General features: G+C 54.9%; 1 protein-coding gene across 1 annotated transcript in view; it reads left to right on the forward strand.

Moving 5' to 3' along the window:
* The window catches only part of LOC121274673 (protein shisa-6-like), a 33,230-nt gene extending 13,192 nt beyond the window's left edge, over nt 1-20,038 (forward strand). Inside the window, exons 2-7 of the mRNA XM_041181966.1 lie at nt 4,299-4,456; nt 14,571-14,837; nt 16,976-17,044; nt 17,779-17,937; nt 19,194-19,471; nt 19,610-20,038. Of these exons, the coding sequence (XP_041037900.1) occupies nt 4,299-4,456; nt 14,571-14,837; nt 16,976-17,044; nt 17,779-17,937; nt 19,194-19,471; nt 19,610-20,038 (1,360 nt within the window). The remainder of the gene's footprint in view (nt 1-4,298; nt 4,457-14,570; nt 14,838-16,975; nt 17,045-17,778; nt 17,938-19,193; nt 19,472-19,609) is intronic.
* The last annotated feature ends 6,460 nt before the right edge of the window (nt 20,039-26,498 follow it).

Consider the following 26,498-nt stretch of genomic DNA (forward strand, 5'->3'; position numbering starts at 1 on the left):
CTCTCTCTCTCTCTGCGCCGCTCTCTCTCTCTGCGCCCCTCTCTCTCTCTGCGCCCCTCTCTCTCTCTCTGCGCTCCTCTCTCTCTCTCTGCCCTCTCTCTCTCTGCGCCCTTCTCTCTGCGCCCTCTCTCTGCACCCCTCTCTCTCCCTGCGCCTCTCTCTCTGTGCCCTCTTTCCCTCTCCCTCTGCGCCTCTCTATCTCTGTGCCCTTCTCTCTGCGACCTCTCTCTCTCTCTGCGCCTCTCTCTGCGCCTCTCTCTCACTCTCTGCACCCCACTCTTTCTCTGCACCCTTCTCTCTCTCTGCACACCTTTCTCTCCCTGTGCCTCTCTCTCTGCGCCCTCTCTCTCTCTGCACCCCTCTCTCTCTCTCTGCACCCCTCTCTCTCTCTCTGCACCCCTCTCTCTCTCTGCACTCCTCTCTCTCTCTGCGCCCCTCTCTCTCTCTGCACCCCTCTCTCTGCGCCTCTCTCTCTCTCTCTGCACCCCTCTCTCTCTCTGTGCCCCCTCTCTCTCTCTCTGTGGCCCCTCTCTCTCTGCGCCCTCTCTCTCTCTCTACACCTCTCAATCTCTCTCTGCACCTCTCTCATTCTCTGCACCTCTCTCTCTCTCTCTGCGCCCTCTCTCTCTCTCTGCACCTCTCTCTCTCTGCACCCCTCTCTCTCTCTGTGCCCCTCTCCCTCTCTCTGTGCCCTCTCTCTCTCTGCGCCCCTCTCTCTCTGCACCCCTCTCTCTCTGCGCCCTCTCTCTCTGCGCCCTCTCTCTCTTTCCACGCCGGTGTCTCTCTCCGCCTCTCTCTCTCTCTGCGCCTCTCTCTCTCTGTGCCTCTCTCTCTCTCTCTGCGCCGCTCTCTCTCTCTGCGCCCCTCTCTCTCTCTCTGCGCTCCTCTCTCTCTCTCTGCCCTCTCTCCCTCTGCGCCCTTCTCTCTGCGCCCTCTCTCTGCACCCCTCTCTCTCCCTGCGCCTCTCTCTCTGTGCCCTCTTTCCCTCTCCCTCTGCGCCTCTCTCTGTGCCCTTCTCTCTGTGACCTCTCTCTCTCTCTGCGCCTCCCTCTGCGCCTCTCTCTCACTCTCTGCACCCCACTCTTTCTCTGCACCCCTCTCTCTCTGCACACCTTTCTCTCCCTGCGCCTCTCTCTCTGCGCCCTCTCTGCGCCCTCTCTCTCTGCGCCCTCTCTCTCTCTGCACCCCTCTCTCTCTCTCTCTGCACCCCTCTCTCTCTCTGCACCCCTCTCTCTCTGCACTCCTCTCTCTCTCTGCGCCCCTCTCTCTCTCTGCGCCCCTCTCTCTCTGCGCCTCTCTCTCTCTCTGCACCTCTCTCTCTCTTTGCGCCTCTCTCTGCGCCCCTCTCTCTCTGCGCCTCTCTCTCTCTGTGCCTCTTTCTCTCTCTCTGCGCCTCTCTCTCTGCGACCTCTCTCTCTGCCCTGCTCTCTCACTCTGCACCCCACTCTCTGCGCCTCTCTCTCTGCACCTCTCTCTCTGCGCCTCTCTCTCTGTGCCCCTCTCTCTCTCTCTCTGCACCCCTCTCTCTCTGCACCCCTCTCTCTCTCTGCACCCCTCTCTCTCTCTCTGCGCCCTCTCTCTGCGCCCTCTCTCTCTCTCTGCGCCTCTCTCTCTCTACGCCCCTCACTCTCTCTGCACCCTCTCTCTCTGCACCCTCTCTCTCTCTCTGCACCCTCTCTCTCTGCGCCCTCTCTCGCTCTGCGCCCTCTCTCTCTGCATCCTCTCTCTCTCTCTGCACCCCTCTCTCTCTCTCTGCGCTCTCTCTCTCTCTGCGCCCTCTCTCCCTCTCTCTGCACCCCTCTCTCTCTCTTTGTGCCCCTCTCTCTCTCTCTCTGTGCCCCTCTCTCTCTTTCTGCATCCTGTCTCTCTCTCTGCACCCTCTCTCTCTCTGCACCCCTCTCTCTCTCTCTGTGCCCCCTCTCTCTCTCTCTCTGTGGCCCCTCTCTCTCTCTCTGCGCCCTCTCTCTCTCTCTGCCCATCTCTCTCTCTCTCTGCGCCCCTCTCTCTCTCTCTGCACCTCTCAATCTCTCTCTGCGCCTCTCTCATTCTCTGCACCTCTCTCCCTCTCTGCGCCCTCTCTCTCTCTGCGCCCCTCTCTCTCTCTCTGCGCCCTCTCTCTCTCTCTCTGCGCCCTCTCTCTCTCTGCGCTTCTCTCTCTCTGCACCCCTCTCTCTCTGCACCCCTCTCTCTCTCTGTGACCTCTTTCTCTGTGCCTCTCTCTCTGCGCCTCTCTCTCTCTGCGCCCCTCTCTCTCTCTGCGCCCCTCTCTCTCCCTGCGCCTCTCTCGCTCTCTCTCCGCCTCTCTCACTCTCTGCGCTTCTCTCTCTCTACGCCCTCTCTCTCTCTGCACCCTCTCTCTCTCTGCGCCCTCATTCTCTCTGCGCCCTCACTCTCTCTGCGCCTCTCTCTCTGCGCACCCGTCTCTCTCTCTGCCCCGCTCTCTCTCTCTCTGCACCCCACTCTGCACCTCTCGCTCTGCGCCTCTCTCTCTCTGCGCCTCTCTCTCTCTGCACCCCTCTCTCTCTGTACCCCTCTCTCTCTGCACCCCTCTCTCTCTGCACCTCTCTCTCTGCACCTCTCTCTCTCTGCACCCCTCTCTTTCTCTCTCTGCACCCCTCTCTCTCTCTGCACCCCTCTCTCGCTGCACCCCTCTCTCTCTGCACCCCTCTCTCTCTCTGCGCCCTCTCTCTCTGCACCCCTCTCTCTCTCTCTGCACCCCTCTCTCTCTCTGTGACCTCTTTCTCTGTGCCTCTCTCTCTGCGCCTCTCACTCTCTGCGCTTCTCTCTCTCTGCGCCCTCTCTCTCTCTGCACCCTCTCTCTCTCTGCGCCCTCACTCTCTCTGCGCCCTCACTCTCTCTGCGCCTCTCTCTCTGCGCACCCGTCTCTCTCTCTGCCCCGCTCTCTCTCTCTCTGCACCCCACTCTGCACCTCTCTCTCTGCGCCTCTCTCTCTGCGCCTCTCTCTCTCTGTACCCCTCTCTCTCTGCACCCCTCTCTCTGCACCTCTCTCTCTGCACCTCTCTCTCTCTGCACCCCTCTCTTTCTCTCTCTGCACCCCTCTCTCTCTCTGCACCCCTCTCTCGCTGCACCCCTCTCTCTCTCACCCCTCTCTCTCTCTGTGCCTCTCTCTCTGCGCTCTCTCTCTGCGCCCCTCTCTCTCTGCGCCCCTCACTCTCTCTGCGCCCCTCTCTCTCTCTGCGCCTCTCTCTCTCTCTCTGCACCCCTCTCTCTCTCTCTGCACCCCTCTCTCTCTCTGCGCCCTCTCTCTCTGCACCCCTCTCTCTCTCTCTCTGCACCCCTCTCTCTCTCTCTGCGCCCCTCTCTCTCTCTGCGCCCCTCTCTCTCTCTGCGCCCCTCTCTCTCTCTGCGCCTCTCTCTCTCTCTCTGCACCCCTCTCTCTCTCTCTGCGCCCCTCTCTCTCTCTGCTCCCCTCTCTCCCTCTGCACCCCTCTCTCTCTCTGTGACCTCTCTCTCTCTCTGCTCCCCTCTCTCTCTCTGCACCCCTCTCTCTCTCTGTGCCTCTCTCTCTGCGCCTCTCTCTGCGCCCCTCTCTCTGCGCCCCTCTCTCTCTGTGTCCCTCTCTCTCTCTGCGCCTCTCTCGCTCTCTCTGCACCCCTCTCTCTCTCTGTGCCCCTCTCTCTCTCTCTGTGCACCCCTCTCTCTCTCTCTGCGCTCCTCTCTCTCTCTCTGCGCCCTCTCTCTCTCTCTGCACCTTCTCTCTCTCTCTCTGCACCCCTCTCTCTCTCTGCACCTTCTCTCTCTCTCTGCACCCCTCTCTCTCTGCACCCTCTCTCTCTCTCCCTACGCCCTCTCTCTCTCTGCACCCTCTCTCTCTCTGCACCCTCTCTCTCTCTGCATCCTCTCTCTCTCTGCACCCTCTCTCTCTCTCTGCACCCTCTCTCTCTGCATCCTCTCTCTCTCTGCACCCTCTCTCTCTCTACGCCCTTTCTCTCTCTCTCTCTCTCTCTGTGCCCTCTCTCTCTGCGCCCTCTCTCTCTGCACCCTCTCTCTCTGCGCCCTCTCTCTCTCTCTCTCTGCGCCTCTCTCTTTCTCTCTCTGCGCCTCTCTCTTTCTCTCTCTGTGCCTCTCTGTCTCTCTCTGTCTCTGTCTGGTTCTGTCTCTCTCCGGCTCTCTGTCTCTCTCTGCGCCTCCCTCTGTCTCTGTCTCTCTCTGTCTCTGTCTCTCTCTCTCTGTCACTCTGTGTCTCTCTCTGCACCTCTCTGTCTATCTCTCTCTGTCTATCTCTCTCTCTCTTTCTGTCTATCTCTCTCTGTCTCTCTTTCTCTCTTCCTGTACAGAGCTCTGGTAGATATTCTCCGGCATCAAGCTGTCTCAGTGAGTAATGTGGAGAGAAATAACCAGACAAACGTGGGCACCAATTCCTCGCAAAGTGACACCACTCCGCACGTGGCCAAGAGCCAGTACACACCGGTCAAGATAAGCAAAGTCAATCAGGGTAAGAACGACTGAGAATGTTTCAGCCGAGCTCACTGTGGTTTGGCAGCAAGTATAATCAGGTCAGAACAGCGGCAGACTAAAGAGTTAAGTGGGATGAGATGAACAGGGAGATGTGGGGGTGGTAGACAGGAAGATCATTAGAATGAACAACATCGGTTAATGAGGTCAGTAAACACCAAAATAAGCACTGGGAATCAGTTCTACAGAGAGAGAATTAAAAAGCAGAGTGGTTCGATATCAATCCCTTGGTTAGACCACACTGGGAGCACTGTGCACAGTTCTGGTCTCCGTATCCCTCAGTTAGACCACACTGGGAGCACCGTGCACAGTTCCGGTCTCCGTATCCCTCGATTAGACCACACTGGGAGCACCGTGCACAGTTCCAGTCTCCGTATCCCTCGGTTAGACCACACTGGGAGCACTGTGCACAGTTCCGGTCTCCGTATCCATCGGTTAGACCACACTGGGAGCACCGTGCACATTTTGGGTCTCCGTATCACCCTTGGTTAGACCACACTGGGAGCACCGTGCACAGTTCCAGTCTCCATATCCCCCTCGGTTAGACCACACTCGGAGCACTGTGCACAGTTCCGGTCTCCGTATCCCTCAGTTAGACCACACTCGGAGCACTGTGCACAGTTCCAGTCTCCGTATCCCTCAGTTAGACCACACCGGGAGCACCGTGCACAGTTCCAGTCACCGTATCCCTCAGCTAGACCACACTCGGAGCACCGTGCACAGTTCCAGTCTCCGTATCCCTCAGTTAGAGCACACCGGGAGCACCGTGCACAGTTCCGGTCACCATATCCCTCAGCTAGACCACACTCGGAGCACCATGCACAGTTCCGGTCTCCGTATCCCTCAGTTAGACCACACTCGGAGCACTGTGCACAGTTCCAGTCTCCGTATCCCTCAGTTAGACCACACTCGGAGCACTGTGCACAGTTCCGGTCTCCGTATATCACACTCATCTCGCACAACAACCTCTGACCACCTAAATGCCCTGCATTTGTATGTCACTTTTAACCCAGCGAAATGACCCCGAGACCCACCGTAGGATCTGTTACTGAACACTATTTGACCTTGATCCCCGTGGGGAGATATTAGGGATAGGTGACCAACAGCTTGGTCTAGGAGCGAGGTTTTAAGGAGTGTCTTAAAGGAAGAGAGAGAGAGAGAGGTCAAAGGAGGGCGTTACAGAATTGAAAGCCCCCGTGGTTTGAAGGCATGGCCACCGATAGTGGAGCGATGGGAATGTGGGGGGGGTGTGGATACTCGAGAGGCTGGAATCGGAGAGTAGCAAACAGCCAAATTTGGTTCTTGATGGGGACAGTGTAGAGGGAGCTTTACTCTGTATCTAACCCCGTGCTGTACCTGTCCTGGGAGTGTTTGATGGGGACAGTGTAGAGGGAGATTTATTCTGTATCTAACCCCGTGCTGTACCTGTCCTGGGAGTGTTTGATGGGGACAGTGTAGAGGGAGATTTATTCTGTATCTAACCCCGTGCTGTACCTGTCCTGGGAGTGTTTGATGGGGATGGTGTAGAGGGAGATTTACTCTGTATCTAACCCCGTGCTGTACCTGTCCTGGGAGTGTTTGATGGGCACAGTGTAGAGGGCACTTTACTCTGTATCTAACCCCGTGCTGTACCTGTCCTGGGAGGGTTTGATGGGGACAGTGTAGAGGGAGATTTACTCTGTATCTAACCCCGTGCTGTACCTGTCCTGTGAGTGTTTGATGGGGACAGTGTAGAGGGAGATTTACTCTGTATCTAACCCCGTGATGTACCTGTCCTGGGAGTGTTTGATGGAGACAGTGTAGAGGGAGATTTACTCTGTATCTAACCCCGTGCTGTACCTGTCCTGGGAGTGTTTGATGGGGACAGTGTAGAGGGAGATTTACTCTGTATCTAACCCCGTGCTGTACCTGTCCTGGGAGTGTTTGATGGGGACAGTGTAGAGGGAGCTTTACTCTTTATCTAAGCCCGTGCTGTACCTGTCCTGGGAGTGTTTGATGGGGACGGTGTAGGGGGAGATTTACTCTGTATCTAACCCCGTGCTGTACCTGTCCTGGGAATGTTTGACGGGGACAGTGTAGAGGGGACAGTGGAGAGGGAGATTTGCTCTGTATCTAACCCCGTGCTGTACCTGTCCTGGGAGTGTTTGATGGGGACAGTGTAGAGGGAGATCTACTCTGTATCTAACCCCGTGCTGTACCTGTCCTGGGAGTGTTTGATGGGGACGGTGTAGAGGGAACTTTACTCTGTATCTAACCCCGTGCTGTACCTGTCCTGGGAGTGTTTGATGGGGACAGTGTAGAGGGAGATCTACTCTGTATCTAACCCCGTGCTGTACCTGTCCTGGGAGTGTTTGATGGGGACGGTGTAGAGGGAACTTTACTCTGTATCTAACCCTGTGCTGTACCTGTCCTGGGAGTGTTTGATGGGGACGGTGTATCACGGAGTCCCAGAATTTTAACATCACAGGACGTGGCCATTCGGCCCATCATGTCTGTATTGGCCCTACAAGTGAGCATTATGACCTAGTGCCACTTTCCTAACTGTTCCCCCGTCTCCCTGCACCTTGTTTCCATTGAAATAATCATCCGATTGCCTCTCGAATGCCTCGAGTGAACCAGCCTCCTCCGCACTCCCAGGCAGCGCGTTCCAAACCCCAACCACTCACTGTGTGAAAAAGCTGCTGCTCACCTCACAATCGCTTCGTTTGCAAATCACCTTAAATCTGTGACCTCTCGTTCTCGTTCCATTTCCGAGCGGGAGCAGCTTCTCCCCGATCGGCTCTGTCCAGACCCCCCCCATGAATTTGAACCTCTCTGTCAAGTCTCCTCTCAGACTTCTCCTCTCCGAACAGAACAGTCCCAACTTCCCCAATCTCTCCTTCATCACTGAAGTGTCTCATCCCTGGAACCGTTCTCGTAAACCTCTTCCTCACTCTCTCCAATGTGTTCACATCCTTTCCTATAGTGCGGCGTCCAGTACTGTGCACAATACTCCAGCTGCGGCCTAACCCAGTGTCTTATATAAGTTCATCATCACCTCCCTGCTCTTGTACTCTCTGCCCCTATTAATAAAGCCCAGGATACTGTCTGCTTTATTACCCGCTCTCTCTCAACCTGTGTCTTATACCAGCTCAACACACCCTCCCTGCTCTTGTACTCTCTGCCCCTATTAATAAAGCCCAGGATACTGTCTGCTTTATTACCCACTCTCTCTCAGTCTGTGTCTTATACCAGCTCAACACACCCTCCCTGCTCTTGTACTCTCTGTCCCTTTTAATAAAGCCCAGGATGCTATATACTTTATTAACTGCTCTCTCCACCTGTCCTGCCACCTTCAATGATCTATGCACATAAACACCCAAGTCTTTCTGCTCCTGCACCCCCTTCAAAATTTCACCCCTTATTTTATATTGCCTGTCCATGTTCTTCCCACCAAAATGCATCACCTCACACTTCTCCGTATTGAACTTCATCTGTCACCTATCTGCCCACTCCACCAATGTGTCTATGTCCTTTTGAAGTTCCACACCATCCTCCTCACAGTTCACAACACTCCCAATCTTTGTATCATCCGCAATCTTTGAAATCGTCCCCTGCACACCAAGATCCAGATCATTAATGTATATCAGGAAAAGCAAGGGTCCCAATATCGATCCCTGGGGAACTCCACTACAAACCTCCCTCCAGCCTAAAAATATCCATTGACCATTACTCTCTGCTTCCTATCACTCAGCCAATTTTGTATCCATGTTGCTACTGTCCCTTTTATTCCATGAGCAATAACTTTCCTCACAAGCTTGTTGTGTGGCTCTGTCTCGAACATCTTTTGGAAGTCCATGTACACCACATCCACAGCGTTACCCTCACCAACCCTCTCAAAAAAAACTCCAGCAAGTTAGTGAAACACGATTTCCCCTTTTAGAAATCCACGCTGGCTCTTCCTTACCCACCCACGTTATTCCATGTGACTACTAACTCTATCCCGAATGATTGTTTCTAGAATCTTGCCCACCACTGAAGTTAAACTGGCCGGTCTGACCCTGACAATCTTTTTTGAACAAGGGCATAACGTTTGCAATTCTCCAGTCCTCCGGCACCTCCCACGGATCCAGGGAACATTGAAAGATTATTGCCGGCGCCTCTGCGATTTTCACTCTCACTCCCTTCAATATTCTTGGGATGCATCTCATCGGTTCCCTGGTGCTTTGCCAACTTTAAGTACCGACAATCTGTCCAACACTCCCTCCTTATCAATTTCGAACCCTTCTCGTGACTTGAGTTTCATCCTCTGTCATCATGGCCTGGGTAGCATCTACCTCCTTAGTAAAGGCAGATGCAAAACATACACGTAACACCTCATCCATGGCCCCTTCGTCCAAGTGTAAATTCCCTTTTAGGTCCTTAATGGGCTCTACTCCTCCTTTCACCAGCCTTCTACAGTTTATAGAAGACTTTGGGATTCCCCTTTATGTTTGCTGCCCTCTTTTGCTTCTCCAATATGCTTTTTCACCTCCCCTCTGAACCCTCTGTGTTGCTCTTGGTTCTCAATTCTATTTTCTCCCTGACACCTGTCACACACGCACTTTTTCCTCTTTATCCTAATTTCTATCTCCTTTTTCATCCAGGGATCTCTGGATGTGTTTGCCCTGCCTTTCCCTTTCGATGGAATATACCTTGACTGTGCCCGAACCAAGTCTTTTTTTGCATTGTTCAGCTACAGTTTTTCCTGCCAATCTTTCGTTCCAGTCTATCCGGACCAGCTCCGTTCTTGCCCCATCGAAGTCGGCACTTGCCCAGCTAATTATTCTTACTCTGGATGGCTTATCGTCCTTTTCTATCATCATCCTAAAACGTACCGTACAATGATCACTGTTCCCTAAATGCTCCTGCGCTGACACTTGATCTACTTGGCCCACCTCATTTCCAAGAACCAGGTCCAAAAGTGCGTCTTTTCTTGTTGGATTGGACACATACTGCTGTAGAAAATTCTCCTGAATGCAATCGAGGAAATTTGGCCCCTCTCCACCCTTTACACTACCACTGTCACAGTCTACGTTGGGGTAATTAAAGTTCCTCTTTATAGTCACTCTATAATGACTGCATCTCTCTGCATTTTCCCCGCAGATTCGTTCTTCTACATCTTTCTCACTATTTGGTGGTCAGTAGACTGCACCGAGCAACGTAATTGCTCCCTTTTTGTTCCTTAGCTCTAGCCAAATAGATTCTGTCCTTGAACCCCATAAGACCATAAGACATAGGAGCAGAAATTAGGCCATTCGGCCCATTGAGTCTGCTCCTCCATTCAATCATGACTGATAAGTTTCTCAACCCCATTCTCCCGCCTTCTCCCCATAACCTTTGATCCCCTTACCAATCAAGAACCTATCTATCTCGGTCTTAAATACACTCAATGACCTGGCCTCCACAGCCTCTGTGGCAATGAATTCCAAAGATTCACCACTCTCTGGCTAAAGAAGTTTCTCCTTATCTCTGTTCTAAAAGGTCTTCCCTTTACTCTGAGGCTGTGCCCTCGGGTCTGAGTCTCTCCTACTAATGGAAACATCTTCCCCACGTCCACTCTATCTAGGCCTTTCAGTATTCTGTAAGTTTCAGTCAGATCCCCCTCATCCTTCTAAACTCCATCGAGTATAGAGCCAGAGTCCTCAAACGTTCCTCATATGTTAAGCCTTTCATTCCTGGGATTGTTCTCGTGAACCTCCTCTGGACCCTCTCCAGGGCCAGAACATCCTTCCTGAGATACGGGGCCCAAAATTGCTCACAATATTCCAAATGTGGTCTGACCAGAGCCTTATAAAGCCTCAGCAGCACATCCCTGCTTTTATATTCTAGTCCTCTCGAAATAAATGCCAACATTGCATTTGCCTTCCTAACTACCGACTCAACCTGCAAGTTAACCTTAAGAGAATCCTGGACTAGGACTCCCAAGTCCCCTTGCACTCCAGATTTCTGAATTCTCTCCCCATTTAGAAAATAGTCTATGCCTCTATTCTTCCTACCAAAGAGCATGACCTCACACTTGCCCACGTTGTATTCCATCTGCCACTTCTTTGCCCATTCTCCTAACCTGTCCAAATCCTTCTGCAGCCTTCCCGCCTCCTCAATACTACCTCTCCCTCCACCTTTGTATCATCTGCAAACTTAGCCAGAATACCCTCAGTTCTTTCATCTAGATCATTAATGTATAAAGTGAAAAGTTGTGGTCCCAACGCTGACCCCTGCGGAACTCCACTAGTCACCGGCCGCCATCCTGTGAAGGACCCCCTTATCCCCACTCTCTGCCTCCTGCCAGACAGCCAATCTTCTATCCATGCTAGTACCTTGCCTCTAACACCATGGGCTCTTATCTCACTGAGCAGCCTCCTGTACGGCACCTTGTCAAAGGCCTTCTGGAAGTCCAAGTAGATAACATCCATTGGCTCTCCTTTGTCTAACCTACTCATTACCTCTTCAAAGAATTCTAACAGATTTGTCAGGCATGACCTCCCCTTGATGAAACCATGCTGACTTTGCCCTATTTTACCATGCACTTCCAAGTATTCTGAAATCTCATCCTTAATAATGGACTCTAAAATCTTTCCAATGACCGAGGTCAAGCTAATCGGCCTGTAATTTCCCGTCTTTTGCCTCAGTCCCTTCTTAAACAGGGGGGTTACATTAGCAATTTTCCAGTCCGCTGGGACCCTCCCTGACTCCAGTGATTCCTGAAAGATCACCACTAACGCCTCCACTATCTCTTCAGCTATCTCCTTCAGAACTCTGCGGTGTAATCCATCTGATACAGGTGATTTATCCACCTTCAGACCTTTCAGCTTCCCTAGCACCTTCTCCTTGGTAATGGCCCCCATACTCACCTCTGCCCCCCCGACTCTCTTGAACTTTGGGGATGTTACTCGTGTCTTCCACCGTGAAGACTGACGCAAAGTACCTATTCAGTTCCTCCGCCATTTCTTTGTTCCCCACTACTACTTCTCCAGTGTCATTTTCCAGCGGCCCAATGTCCACTTTTGCCTCTCTCTTACCCTTTCTATATCTAAAAAAACTCTTGCAATCTTCTTTTATATTACTGGCTAGTTTACCCTCATATTTAATCTTCTCCCTCCTTATTTCTTTTTTAGTTGTCCTCTGTTGGTCTTTGTAGGCTTCCCAATCCTCTGGTTTCCCACTGCTCTTCGCCGCATTGTATGCTTTCTCTTTAGCTTTTATGCTGTCTCTGACTTCTCTTGTCAGCCATGGTTGCCTCATCTTCCCTTTAGTATGCTTCTTCTTCCTAGGGATGAATTTTTGCTGTGTCTCCCAAATTACTCCCAGAAATTCCTGCCATTGCTGTTCCACTGTCTTTCTGCTAGGCTCATCTCCCAGTCAATTCTGGCCAGATCCTCCCTCATGCCTCTGTAGTTGCCTTTATTCAACTGTAATACAGTTACATCTGATTCCAGCTTTTTCCTCTCAAATTGCAGGGTAAATTCTATCATATTATGATCACTTCCTCCTAAGGGTTCCTACACCTTAAGCTCCCTTATCAAATCTGCCTCATAACACATCACTAAATCTAGAATTGCCTGTTCCCTAGTGGGTTCCACCACAAGCTGTTCCAAAAAGCCATCTCGTAGACATTCCACAAATTCCTTTTCTTGGGATCCAGTACCAACCTGATTTTCCCAGTCTACCTGCATATTGAAATCCACCATGATCACTTTAACCTTGCCTTTCTTACACACCTTTTCTATCTCCTGGTGTATCTTGTGCCTCACATCCTGACTACTGTTCGGAGGCCTGTACATAATTCCCATTATGGTTTTTTTACCTTTGCGGTTCCTCAACTCTACCCACACAGATTCTACATCATCTGACCCTACGTCGTTTCTTGCTATCGATTTAATTTCATGTCTTACTAACAAAGCAACCCCACCTCCTCTGCCAACCTGCCTATCTTTTCGATAGGATGTATATCCTTGGATATTTAGCTCCCAGTCCTGATCCCCTTGCAGCCGTGTCTCTGTGATGCCCATCACATCATACCTGCCAATTCCAATCTACGCCACAAGCTCACTTACCTTATTTCGTAGACTGCGTGCATTCAGATACAACACCTTCAGTCCTGTATTTCCCATCCCCTTTCTCATTGTCGTCCCTTTATCTGATGTGCTTGAAGTTAGATTCCTAACCCTTTCCAAACACTCTGTCCTATTTTGCGTTCTGGAGACTTCAATAGTCTCTCCTGGGCTCTCCTTCCTTTTCAGTTTTTTCATAATTTTCCATGAAGTTGAATCCACCCCCCACACGCTAACCTGCTGCTTTGTTTCCCATTCATCATAACTCCTGGAGTTTTACCCTTCCCTTCACCCCCACCACTTCCAAGGTTCAAGTCCTGTTGACCACCCTATGGGACATCCTCGTTCTCCAGCACTGCAATGCTCTCCTTAACCAATACCGCCACCCCTCCTCCTTTCCTATCTCTCCTGTACACCTTGCACCCAGGAATATTTAACACCCAGTCTCTGTTATCGCCACAACATCATATTTCCACATGGCAGTCTGCTCCTGTCACTCCCCGATCTTATTTGCTATCCCTCAGTGCATTCCCATAGAAGCATAGTAACCCTGATTTAGATTTGGCTACTGTCTCCCTCACCCCGACTTCACCTATTAACTTGCTGTTTTCCACACTAGTGCTATCCGTCCCTCCCAGTTATTTTGTGCACCCTGGTATTGCTCGCTAATATTTTCTCTTGGCTCCCACAGCCCTGTAGAGTTAGTTTAAACCCTCCCCAACAGCGCTAGCAAAACGCCCCGCGAGGAACTCGGTCCTGTCTCTGTTCAGGTGCAACCCATCTGGCTTGTGCTGAGGCCATCTACCCACCCCCCCCCGAGCCAGTCCCAGTGTCCCAGGAATCTGAACCGCCCCTCCCTCCTGCACCATCGTTCCAGCCGCGCATTTATCTGCCTCATCCTCCTATTTCTGTATTCACTTGCACACGGCACTGGGAGTAATCCAGAGACGACGAGGTTAGAGGTCCTGCCGGGGAATTTTCTCCCCAGCTCCCCAAACTCCGATTGCAGGACCACATTCCCCCTTCCTACCCAAGTCATTGGTACCAAAGTGGACCACAGCCTCTGGTTGATCACCCTCCCTCCCCCAAATGTCCTGCAGACGATCGGTGACATCCCTGACTCTGGCACCAACGGTGGGGGGGGGAACATACCACCCTGGGGTCACATCTACGGGCACAGAAACGCCTGTCTGCTCCCCTAACCAATGAACCCCCTTCCTCCCACTCCTGTACAACTGAGCTGCTCGAGGTGCCACAATCCAGGCTCCGACTGCACTCCCTCGGAGGGACCAGCGCCCCCCCCAAGACCCCCCCCCCCCCCAACAGGCTTCCAAAGCGGGAATCTGATTCCCAGGGGGATAAACTCCAGACGACTTCTCTCGAACCTGCCTGGTGGTCACCCATTCCCCCCCCCCACCCCCTCTGTCTCCAGGCCCCTTCAGCAGTGGCGTGACCAGCTCTCTGAACGTGCTTATCCACCACGTAGGTCTCAGCCTCTCGGACGTGTCACACCGACTCCAGCCGCCGCTCCAGCTCAGGTTTCTGCAGCTGAAAGCGCTTCCTGCACGTGTGGTCCTCCAAGAGACCGCCCATGACTTCCCACATATTACAGGGAGCTTTACTCTGTATCTAACCCCGTGCTGTACCTGTCCTGGGAGTGTTTGATGGGGACAGTGTAGAGGGAGATTTACTCTGTATCTAACCCCGTGCTGTACCTGTCCTGGGAGTGTTTGATGGGGACAGTGTAGAGGGAGATTTACTCTGTATCTAACCCCGTGCTGTACCTGTCCTGGGAGTGTTGGATGGGGACGGTGAGTCTCACAGGTGAACGGAGAGTCAGGGGCTCTGGAGTGGAGGTATCTTGGTGCATTGAGCAGGATTCTGGGTGGACAGGGCCTTGCGCTCCTCCTCCAGGAGGAGAGGGTATTTGCCGTGAGGATTCTGACTTGGGTGACAATGAGACTGAACAGCTGATGCATAAACCAAACCGGAAAATGCATAAATTTGGCTTTTTTGTTTTAGGGAAGAGCGCTCTCCGCTGCCTGTGCCGGTTGCTATGGCAGCATCTTCACAAGTACAAGACTGGCAAGCACTCCGAGTGCTCAGGCAATATGGCAGTCATCCTGGACCCAGCCCGCAGCCCAACAGACAGACAGGCTCGCACCCCCGCCCAGGCACAGGGCATCAAATCCTCTCTGCCAATCCCCCGATACCACCAGCGCCAGCACCTCCCCAAAACCAACCCGAACACCACCACCACCGGGGGCCTGAGCCTTCACCTGCCCAGGGGCAAGAGGGGGTCCCGGACACAGATTCCCTCCCCAAACCTCCCTCCCTCCCTCTCTCTCTGTCTGTCTCTGTCTCTCTCTCTCCCTCCCTGTCTCTCTGTTTCTCTGTCTCTCTCTGTCTCTCTGTCTCTCCCTCCCCGTCTCTCTCTCTGTCTCTCCCTCCCCGTCTCTCTCTCTGTCTCTGTCTCTCTGTCTCTGTCTCTCCCTCCCCGTCTCTCTCTCTGTCTGTCTCTCTGTCTCTGTCTCTCTCTCTCCCTCCCCGTCTCTCTCTCTCTGTCTCTGTCTCTCCCTCCCTGTCTCTCGCTCTGTCTCTGTCTCTCTCTCTCTGTCTCTGTCCCACTGTCTCTGTCTCTCTGTCTCTCTGTCTCTCTCTGTCTCTGTCTCTCTCTCTCCCTCCCCGTCTCTTGCTCACACTCTCCCTCCCCGTCACTCGCTCTCTCTCTGTCTCTCCCTCCCCATCTCTCGCTCTGTCTCTGTCTCTCTGTCTCTGTCTCTGTCTCTCTGTCTCTCTCTGTTTCTGTCTCTCTCTCTCCCTCCCCGTCTCTCACTCTGTCTCTGTCTCTCTGTCTCTCTCTCTCTGTCTCTGTCTCTCTGTCTCTCTCTGTCTCTGTCTCTCTCTCTCCCTCCCCGTCTCTCGCTCTCTCTCTCTCTCCCTCCCTGTCTCTCTCTCTCTCTGTCTCTGTCAGTCTGTCTCTGTCTCTCTCTCTCCCTCCCCGTCTCTCACTCTCTCTCTCTCTCTCCCTCCCCGTCTCTCTCTCTCTCTGTCTCTGTCTCTGTCCCTCTGTCTCCCTCCATGTCTCTCTCTCTCTCTCTGCGTCTCACTCACTTTCTCCGCATCTCTCTCTCTGTCTCTCTCTCTGCCTCTCTCTCTCTTGTCTCTCTCTGTCTCTCTCTGCTTCTCTCTCTCTTTCGCTCTCTCTGTCTGCCTCACTCTCCCCCTCCCTGTCTCACTCTCACTCTTTCTCTCTCTCTCTCCTTCTCCCTCCATGTCTCTCTCTCTCTCCGCGTCTCTCTCTCTCCCTCTGTGTCTCTCTCTCTCTCTGTCTCTCTATCTCTCTCTGTCTCTCTCTCCGTCTCTCTCTCTGTCTCTCTGTCTCTCTCTCTCTTTCTGTCTCTCTTTCTCTCTCTCTGTCTCTGTCTCTCTCTCTCTCTCCTGGAACTCCCTCCCTAACAGCACCGTGGGTGTACCTACACCACAGGGACAAAATCCTGGAAATCCCTCCCTAACAGCGCCGTGGTTGTACCTACACCACACGGACAAAATCCTGGAACACCCTCCCTAACTGCGCCGTGGGTGTACCTACACCACAGAGACAAAATCCTGGAACTCCCTCCCTAACAGCGCCGTGGGTGTACCTACACCACACGGACAAAATCCTGGAAATCCCTCCCTAACAGCGCCGTGGGTGTACCTACACCACATGGAACAAAATGCTGGAACTCCCTCCCTAACAGCGCTGTGGGTGTAACTACACCACACGGACAAAATCCTGGAAATCCCTCCCTAAAAGCGTCGTGGGTGTACCTACACCACAGGGACAAAATCCTGGAACTCCCTCCCTAACAGCGCCGTGGGTGTACCTACACCACACAGACAAAATCCTGGAACTCCCTCCCTAACAGCGCCGTGGGTCTACCTACACCACACGGAGAAAATCCTGGAACTCCCTCCCTAACAGCGCCGTGGGTGTACCTACACCACAGGGGCTGCAGCGGTTCAAGAAGGCGGCTCACCCCCCCCACCTTATCAAGGGGCAATTAGGGATAGGCAATAAATGCTGGGCCCAGCCAGAGAGGCCCACATCCCCGTGAATAAAAATAATAAAGATTCCTAGCGTATATACATCTCCCTCCGACAGTGCAGCACTCCCTCAGTACTGGCACTGGGGGGCGGGGGGTGGGGTGGGGTGGGAGTGTCGGCCTGGATTATGGGGCTCAGGTTGGAGAGTGACAGGGATGCTGGAGGGGTTTCGGGCGGGTGGGAGAGTGGGGCATGACCCCCTCTCTCTATCCCCTCCTCCCCTGTGGTGGGTGGGGTGGGGTGCGGAGTCGCTGAGGCCGTTCGGGGATGGGGTAGTCCCCTTCTGGTGTCGGGTCACCGCTCCCTGCTCTCACTCATTCTCTCTCTTACACACACAGGGGACGGATACTACAACCAGGGTCACCAGGCCATGAGGAGCCCAACCCACGCCGGGACCCTTCCCCTCGGTGAGTCTGGAGCTGGAACCAACCCTGGGCCTGTCAAGAGACGCCCCTGCACCGCCCCCCCGCCCCCCCCAACCCCCCCCACCCCTCCCCCCAGCTGCCTTCGCTCCCTCACCCCGGTTCGGAATGACTCCCCCTGCTCCCTCCCTCCCCTGTCGAGTCTACCGGCGTTCGCCAACCCTTTCGCCCGACACGTACCCACCCCCCCCCCCCCCAAACCCCCCCACAAACTCGTGGCCCTGTCAGACGCCTGGCGCTTTGAGGCAGCTGGGGGGCAGAGGCAGGTCGATCAGGGGCAGAGGTGACCTCTGCCTCTCCCAAGGTCAGCTCTGGCCCTCGGGGGCCCTGTCTCTCTCTCTCTCTCTCTCCCTCTCTCTCCCTCTCTCTCTCTCTGACCGGCTCATTATCCCTGACAGGATTTCGACCGGTCAGACAATTAGACCGGTTCGGCGCTCGCTCGATGATGCATTAGGATGCCGGAGGGCTGAAGGGGACCTTCAGTCTGAAAGGCGCAGTCCTGCACTCTCTCTCTCCCCCAACCAAACCCCCCACCCCCACCCCCACCTCCAGGGAGGCGTTCAATGCTCAGACGATAGGTTCACCCCTCGCTTGATCCTTCTGACATCGTTGCCCTATCGGAGGGAGGGGGGGGGGGGGGGATTAACCCTCTCACCCACTCTTCCCCCTTCCTGTTGTCTCCCTGTCTCTGCTAACCTTTCCCTGTCTCCTGCTCCCAGATCGTTCCCGGCGGAATAACGTGAACCCTGCCAATCCCTGCGGGAGACAGAATGCCCTCCTCACCTCTTGTTCCTACCACAATCTCTCCCACCTGCCTCCCTCATACGAGATGGCGATGAAACCAGAGCTCAACAAATATTCATCGCTGAAGAGACTCGGTAAGGCTGCATTTCGGGAGGCGATGGTACACGGTGGGGGGGGGCAGGATGCAGGATTCATCATGTCCTAGAGTGTATACATCTACCTCCGACAGCGCAGCGCTCCCTCAGTACTGGCATGTCGGCCATTTTAGAGAGCAATGGGACCAATGTCCGCCATTTTAGAGAGCAATGTGGCCAATGTCGGCCATTTTAGAGAGCAATGGGGCCAATGTCGGCCATTTTAGAGAGCAATGGGGCCAATGTTGGCCATTTTAGAGAGAAATGGGACCAATGTCCGCCATTTTAGAGAGGAATGGGGCCAATGTCAGCCAGTTTAGAGAGGAATGGGGCCAATGTGGGTCATTTTCGAGAGGAATGGGGCCAATGTCGGCCATTTTAGAGAGAAATGGGACCAATGTCGGCCATTTTAGAGAGCAATGGGGCCAATGTCAGCCATTTTAGAGAGCAATGGGGCCAATGTCGGCCATTTTAGAGAGAAATGGGACAAATGTCAGCCATTTTAGAGAGGAATGGGGCCAATGTCAGCCATTTTAGAGAGGAATGGGGCCAATGTGGGTCATTTTCGAGAGGAATGGGGCCAATGTCGGCCATTTTAGAGAGAAATGGGACCAATGTCGGCCATTTTAGAGAGCAATGCGGCCAATGTCAGCCATTTTAGAGAGCAATGGGGCCAATGTTGGCCATTTTAGAGAGAAATGGGACCAATGTCCGCCATTTTAGAGAGGAATGGGGCCAATGTCAGCCATTTTAGAGAGGAATGGGGCCAATGTGGGTCATTTTCGAGAGGAATGGGGCCAATGTCGGCCATTTTAGAGAGAAATGGGACCAATGTCGGCCATTTTAGAGAGCAATGGGGCCAATGTCAGCCATTTTAGAGAGCAATGGGGCCAATGTCGGCCATTTTAGAGAGAAATGGGACAAATGTCGGCCATTTTAGAGAGGAATGGGGCCAATGTCGGCCATTTTAGAGAGCAATGGGGCCAATGTTGGCCATTTTAGAGAGGAATGGCGGCCAATGTCGGCCATTTTAGAGAGGAATAGGGCCAATGTCGGCCATTTTAGAGAGGAATGGGGCCAATGTCGGCCATTTCAGACAGGAATGGGGCCAATGTCAATGCCAATTTTAGAGAGATTTGAGTTGGGGGTGTGGGGGGGGGGGATGGTCGGTCTGATTTTTCGGTGTTGAAACGTCGATGTGTAACTCAGTCTCCTCTCTCGTTTCCCCCCCCCCCACCCCCCACTCCCCGGGGCAGCTGCCAAGGACGTGGACGAGTACTGCAAGAGGAGGCACCTGGCCGAGGTGATGGCGAGGGGCACCCTGCCGCTGAGGGCCATGAAGACCGACCCCGCCGAGGCCCCCGGCCGCGACTTCGCCCCCAACACCCGGCGGGTCATGTCGCAGGACCGCCTGCTGGGGGAGGGGCTGCCCGCCCTGCCCCCGCTCCCCCCGCCCCGACTCTCGCCCCTGGCCTACGCCACGATCGCCCGCGGGCGTCTGCTCTCCCCGGACCGGCTCGCCGGCGCCGGCGGTGTTGGGGGCGGGGGCGGGGGTGGGGGAGGTGGGGTGCGGCGGGGAGGGGGAGGGGGAGGGGGAGTGGGAGGGGGAGGCGGAGGGGTGCCGGCCTCCACTGCCCCCGCCCCCGCCCCCCAACCCCCCGTCTTCCCCGAGCGCCCCCTCGGCAAGAAGGCCCTGTCCCAGAGCAACGTCTGCGCCCCGGCCGCCGCTTGGCTGGACCGTCACCAGATCGTCAAGATGAACTCCCACCCGCCGGCCGCCGGGGGCGGGGGAGCGGGGGGCCCCCAGCCCCCACCCCCGGCCGCCGGCTCGCCCCGCGCCCCCTGGGGCGAGGCCGCCATCGCCGAGCGGCGGCACGCCTTTGCCGCCAAGCGCCACAGCACCGTCGAGCAGCTCCACTTCATCCCCGGGCACCACCCCCCCACCGCCAACCAGCAGCAGCAGCAGCAGCCGCCGCCCCTGCCCCCGCTCCCGGCCCCCCAGGCCGGCGGCACCCTCCCCCACCCCACCCCCGCCCCCACCCCCGCCCAGCACCCCCAGGCCCAGCCCCGCACTGGCTCCAAAACCGAGGTCACCGTCTGAGCCTTTCCCGACCCCTCCCCCCGAACCTCCCCCCTTTCCCCACCACCACCCCCCCTCCATTCCCTCTCGCCTCCCTACCACCACCACCACACCCCCCTCCCCCCACCCCCACCAACCAGCGCCGAACCGAGGGTCCCCCGACACGCCAAAGCCCCGCGTTTCCAGGCTTTCGGAGAGGGTCGGGGAGTCCAGGGGCGAAGTGGGGCGGGGGGGGGGGAGTGTGTTTGTTGGGGGGAGGGGGGGGGGGCGGTGGGGCTTGGTGGGGGGTTGGTCTCCTGCGCAGGTGCATTCGGTCCTCAAACAGTCGCTGTCGGTCTTTTGGCAGAGGAATGGGGCCAATGTTGGCCGTTTGGCAGAGGAATGGGGCCAATGTTGGCCGTTTGGCAGAGGAATGGGGCCAATGTTGGCCGTTTGGAAGAGGAATGGGGCCAATGTTGGCCATTTGGAAGAGGAATGGGGCCAATGTTGGCCATTTGAAAGAGGAATGGGGCCAATGTTGGCCAGTTTAGAGATGAACGGGGGCCTACGTTGGCCATTTGAGAGAAGAATGGGGCCAATGTCGGCCGTTTGGGAGAGGAATGGGGCCAATGTTGGCCATTTGGAAGAGGAATGGGGCCAATGTTGGCCATTTGGAAGAGGAATGGGGCCAATGTTGGCCATTTGGAAGAGGAATGGGGCCAATGTTGGCCAGTTTAGAGATGAACGGGGGCCTATGTTGGCCATTTGGAAGAGGAATGGGGCCAATGTTGGCCATTTGGAAGAGGAATGGGGCCAATGTTGGCCAGTTTAGAGATGAACGGGGGCCTACGTTGGCCATTTGAGAGAAGAATGGGGCCAATGTCGGCCGTTTGGGAGAGGAATGGGGCCAATGTTGGCCAGTTTAGAGATGAACGGGGGCCTATGTTGGCCATTTGAGAGAAGAATGGGGCCAATGTCGGCTGTTTGGGAGAGGAATGGGGCCAATGTCGGCCATTTTAAAGAGGAATGGGATCAATGTCGGCCATTTTAGAGAGAAATGAGGCCAATGTTGGCCATTTGGAAGAGGAATGGGGCCAATGTTGGCCAGTTTAGAGATGAACGGGGGCCTACGTTGGCCATTTGAGAGAAGAATGGGGCCAATGTCGGCCGTTTGGGAGAGGAATGGGGCCAATGTCGGCCATTTGGGAGAGGAATGGGGCCTATGTTGGCCGTTTGGTAAAGGAATGGGGTCAGTATCGGCCGTTTGGGTGAGGAACGGGAGCCAACATCGGCCAGTTTAGAGAGGAACAGGGCCAATGTTGGCCAGTTTAGAGATGAACGGGGGCCAATGTCGGCCATTTGGGAGAGAAACGGGGACAATATTGGCCATTTGGGAGAGGAATGGGGCCAATGTCGGCCATTTTAGAGAGGAATGGGGTCAATGTCAGCCGTTTGGGAGAGGAAAGAAGCCATTTGGGAGAGGAATGGAGCCAATTTCTGCCATTTGAAAGAGGAATGGGGCCAATGTCGGCCATTTGGAAGAGGAATGGGGCCAATGTTGGCTGTTTGGGAGGGGAATGGGGCCATTTGGGAGAGGAATTGGGCCAATGTCAGCCATGTTAAAGAGCAATGAGGACAATGTCGGCCATTTTAGAGTGCAATGGGGCCAACGTCGGCCATTTTAGAGATGAATGGGACCAATGTCGGCCATTTGGGAGAGGAATGGGACCAATGTCGGCCATTTTAGAGAGAAATGAGGCCAATGTCAGCCATTTTAAAGAGGAATGGGGTCAACGTTGGCCATTTTAGAGAGAAATGGAGCCAATGTTGGCCATTTTCAAGAGGAATGGGGCCAATGTCGGCCTTTCGGGAGAGCAATGGGGCCAATGTCGGCCGTTTGGAAGAGGAATGGGGCCATTGTCGGCCTTTTGGGAGAGGAATGGGGCCATTGTCGGCCTTTTGGGAGAGGAATGGGGCCATTGTCGGCCTTTTGGGAGAGGAATGTGGCCAACTTCTGTCATTTGGGAGAGGAAAGGGGCCATTGTCGCTTTTTGGGAGATGAATGGGGCCATTGTCGGCCTTTTGGGAGAGGAATGTGGCCAATTTCTGTCATTTGGGAGAGGAAAGGGGCCAATGTTGTCCATTTGGGAGAGGAAAGGAGCCAATGTCGGCCATTTGAGAGAGGAATGGGGCCAACGTCGGCCGTTTGGGAGAGGAATCGGGCCAATGTCAGCCAGTTTAGAGATGAACGGGGGCCAATATCGGCCATTTGGGAGAGAAACGGGGACAATATTGGCCATTTCGGAGGGGAAAGGGGCCAATGTCTGCCATTTGGGAGAGGAATGGGGCCAATGTCAGCCATTTTAGAGAGGAATGGGGCCAATGTCGGCCATTTTAGAGAGGAATGGGGCCAATGTCGGCCATTTTAGAGAGGAATGGGGCCAATGTCAGCCAGTTTAGAGATGAACGGGGGCCAATATCGGCCATTTGGGAGAGAAACGGGGACAATATTGGCCATTTGGGAGAGGAATGGGGTCAATGTTGGCCATTTGGGAGGGGAATGGGGCCAATGTCAGCCGTTTGGGAGGGGAATGGGGCCATTTGGGAGAGGAACTGGGCCAATGTCGGCCATTTGAGTAATAAATAGGGCCAATATCGACTGTTTGGGAGGGGAATGGGGCCAATGTCGGCCATTTGGAACAAGAATGTGGCCAATTTCTATCATTTGGGAGAGGAATGGAGCCAATGTTGTCCATTTGGGAGAGAAGTGAGGCCAATGTCGGCCATTTGGGAGAGGAATGGGGCAAATGTTCGCCATTTGGGAGACAAATGGGGTCAATGTTGGCCATTTTAGAGAGGAATGGGGCCAATGTCGGCCTTTTGGGAGAGGAATGGGGCCAAAATCGGCCGTTTGGTAAAGGAATGGGGCCAATGTCGGCCGTTTGGAAGAGGAATGTGGCCAATTTCTATCATTTGGGAGAGAAATGTGGCCAGTGTTGTCCATTTGGGAGAGAAATGGGGCCAATGTTGTCCATTTGGGAGAGAAATGAGGCCAATGTCGGAACCATTTTGAGAGAACCACTTGGCCATCCTCAGGGGCAGTTTTAGAAGGGGTTGGTGGGCATTCTGGTCCATTTGCGTTCGAGGAGGGCTGCGCTGTTGGCCGGGTGAGCTCAGCACGTGACACGATGGCCCATTTCCCAAAGGGATTCGGGAGCCCACAGTTGGCCGTTTTAAAGAGGTGGCTGGGTGGGGGTGTTCTTTTTGGTGGCCTTTTTAATTAGAAGATGGGGAGCGGGGCGGGGGAGGGGGACAGGCGGTCATCTTAGGGGCACACGTCCAACCTGGTCGGCCATTTTGGAGAACCTGTCAGCCATTTCAGAGGAAGATAGGGGTCGACTTCGGCAACTTTGGTGGAGGATCGGTAGCTGGAGGGGCCGACAGCCATTGTGGGCGTCGACAAGGCTAATGGCGGCCATTTTGGAGGACACCAGGTGACCGGGAGGCGGGGATCGAGTGTGTGGGGGGGGGGGGGGGGGGCGCGCAGCGACAGTGGATTTCCGCACCCCCGCCCCTCCGCTCAGCCACTCGCTCCCGCCCCCCCTCAACCACCCCACTGACCTCCGACCCCCGCGGACCACGTGGTCCCCGAAATCGCAGCCCCAGATGAACATCGCCACCCGTCAACCACCTCATCGGGGATGGTGGGAATGTGGGCGGTGGGGATGTGGGAGGGGTTCAGGATCCCCTCCCACCCCCAGAGCTGGAGAACAAAACCCCTTTCGCCCCCTTTATCCCACCCCACACTCCCTGGCTCTCCAAATTGAGTTGTTTTAGCTGGCAGGAGCACTCTCCCTCTCCTCCCCACACTCCCCCTCTACTCCGCGCACTCCCCAGCTCTCCAAATTGAGTTGTTTTAGCTGGCAGGAGAACTCCCCCTCTCCTCCCGGCACTCCCCGGCTCTCCAAATTGAGTTGTTTTAGCTGGCAGGAGCACTCTCCCTCACCTCCCCGCACTCCCCGGCTCTCCAAATTGAGTTGTTTTAGCTGGCAGGAGCGCTCTCCCTCTCCTCCCCGGCTCTCCAAATTGAGTTGTTTTAGCTGGCAGGAGCACTCTCCCTCTTCTCCCCGGCTCTCCAAATTGAGTTGTTTTAGCTGGCAGGAGCACTCTCCCTCTTCTCCCCGGCTCTCCAAATTGAGTTGTTTTAGCTGGCAGGAGCACTCTCCCTCTCCTCTCTGCACTCCCCAGCTCTCCAAATTGAGTTGTTTTAGCTGGCAGGAGCACTCTCCCTCGCCTCCCTGGCTCTCTAAATTGAGCTGTTTTAGCTGGCAGGAGCACTCTCCCTCTCTTCCCTGCACTCCCCAGCTCTCCAAATTGAGCTGTTTCAGCTGGCAGGAGCACTCTCCCTCTCCTCCCCGGCTCTCTAAATTGAGCTGTTTTAGTTGGCAGGAGCAGAGGTGGGCGGGCAGCCAGGCGGGGTGTTGGGGGCAGGGGTGGTGCTGGAGTTCAGGATCCTGGTTAACCCCACCCCCCAGAGCTGGAGAATGAAAACCTTTTCCACTATCACCCCTTTAACTCTCCCTCTCCTCCCCTCACTCCCTGGCTCTCCAAATTGAGCTGTTTTAGTTGGCAGAAGCAGAGGCGGGGTGGTGGTGGTGCTGGAGTTCAGGATCCTGGTTACCCCCACCTTCCAGAGCTGCAGAACGAAAACCCTTTCCTGTATCACCCCTTTAACTCTCCCTCCAACCCTCCTCCTCCCCGCACTCCCCGGCTCTCCAAATCGAGTTGTTTCAGCTGGCAGGAGCCAGGTTGTTGGGCCGGTGAGGGGTGGGACGACAGTCCGACGTGAATTTTGTACGGGTGGAATCGTCGATCAGCAGCCCCACCCCCCAACCCCCGGGGCACCCGCCTGAGACCCAAAGGAGAACAACGTCAACGGGAAGAACAACAAAAAAAAATCGATGGCTTTTTACATTTTGTCGAGGTGTTTGTTTACTGTCGGTGAATGGGAAGGGGGTGGGGGGAGGGAGGGTAGGGGAAGGTTTTGGGGAGGGAGGGGGGGGGGGGGCGGGGGGAGGTGATTTTGTGAAGGTTTTATCCAGATCCAGTTTTGGTGTCAACAGATCTTTGTCGTTTTATGAATGCAATAAAGAAAACTGTTTTGTCAACAATGTGGCACCACCCACCCCCCTCCCCTCCCCTCCGGCCCTTATTTTAAGCTCGAGGAACCAGTCACCGAGGTTGGAGGGGGTAAGAGGTTGAAATTGCTCTAGCCCCACAGAGCCCTGGTTAGGCCACGCCTCGGGTTACCGACACCAACCATGGACACCACGCCCTCACGGCATCGTCCCTCTCGCCCCTACCTGTGGGAGCGGGTCCCACGTTCCACCCCCCCCCCTCCCCCAACTCTCTGGGGAAAGAGGTCTCTCCTGAATTCACCCCTCCGTCAATTGGATTTATCGGTGACTCTCTCATATCGATGCCCTCTCTCTCCCCCCCACTGCCGCCAGTTCTGCTCTCACCCCCTGCAAGAGGGAAACATCTTCTCTACCTCGACCCCATCGAAACCCCTTCCCTCGTCTTAAAGACCTCGATCGGGTCACCAGCCCCCCTCAGCCTTCTCTTTCCCAGAGTAAAGAGCCCCGGCCTGTTCAGCCTTTCCCGATATTTATCACCTCTCGGTCCCGATATCATTCCTTGTGAATGTTTACGGCTCCTTCTCCAGTGTCTCCATTTCATTTTTATACTACGGAGACCGGAACTGTGCACGGTGCTCCCAGTGTGGTCTAACCGAGGGGGATACGGAGACCGGAACTGTGCACGGTGCTCCCAGTGTGGTCTAACCGAGGGATACGGAGACTGGAACTGTGCACGGTGCTCCCAGTGTGGTCTAACCGAGGGGGATACGGAAACCGGAACTGTGCACGGTGCTCCGAGTGTGGTCTAACCGAGGGATACGGAGACCGGAACTGTGCACGGTGCTCCCAGTGTGGTCTAACCGAGGGGGATATGGAGACTGGAACTGTGCACTGTGCTCCCAGTGTGGTCTAACCGAGGGATACGGAGACTGGAACTGTGCACGGTGCTCCGAGTGTTTTCTAACTGAGGGGGATATGGAGACCAGAACTGTGCACGGTGCTCCGAGTGTGGTCTAACCGAGGGATACGGAGACAGGAACTGTGCACGGTGCTCCCAGTGTGGTCTAATCGAGGGGGATACGGAGACCGGAACTGTGCACGGTGCTCCGAGTGTTTTCTAACTGAGGGGGATATGGAGACCAGAACTGTGCACGGTGCTCCGAGTGTGGTCTAACCGAGGGGGATACGGAGACCGGAACTGTGCACGGTGCTCCCAGTGTGGTCTAACCGAGGGATACAGAGACCGGAACTGTGCACGGTGCTCCCAGTGTGGTCTAACCGAGGGGGATACGGAGACCGGAACTGTGCACGGTGCTCCGAGTGTGGTCTAACCGAGGGGGATATGGAGACCAGAACTGTGCACG

The sequence above is a fragment of the Carcharodon carcharias genome (genome assembly GCF_017639515.1).
Source record: "Carcharodon carcharias isolate sCarCar2 chromosome 37 unlocalized genomic scaffold, sCarCar2.pri SUPER_37_unloc_12, whole genome shotgun sequence".
Taxonomy (NCBI): domain Eukaryota; kingdom Metazoa; phylum Chordata; class Chondrichthyes; order Lamniformes; family Lamnidae; genus Carcharodon; species Carcharodon carcharias.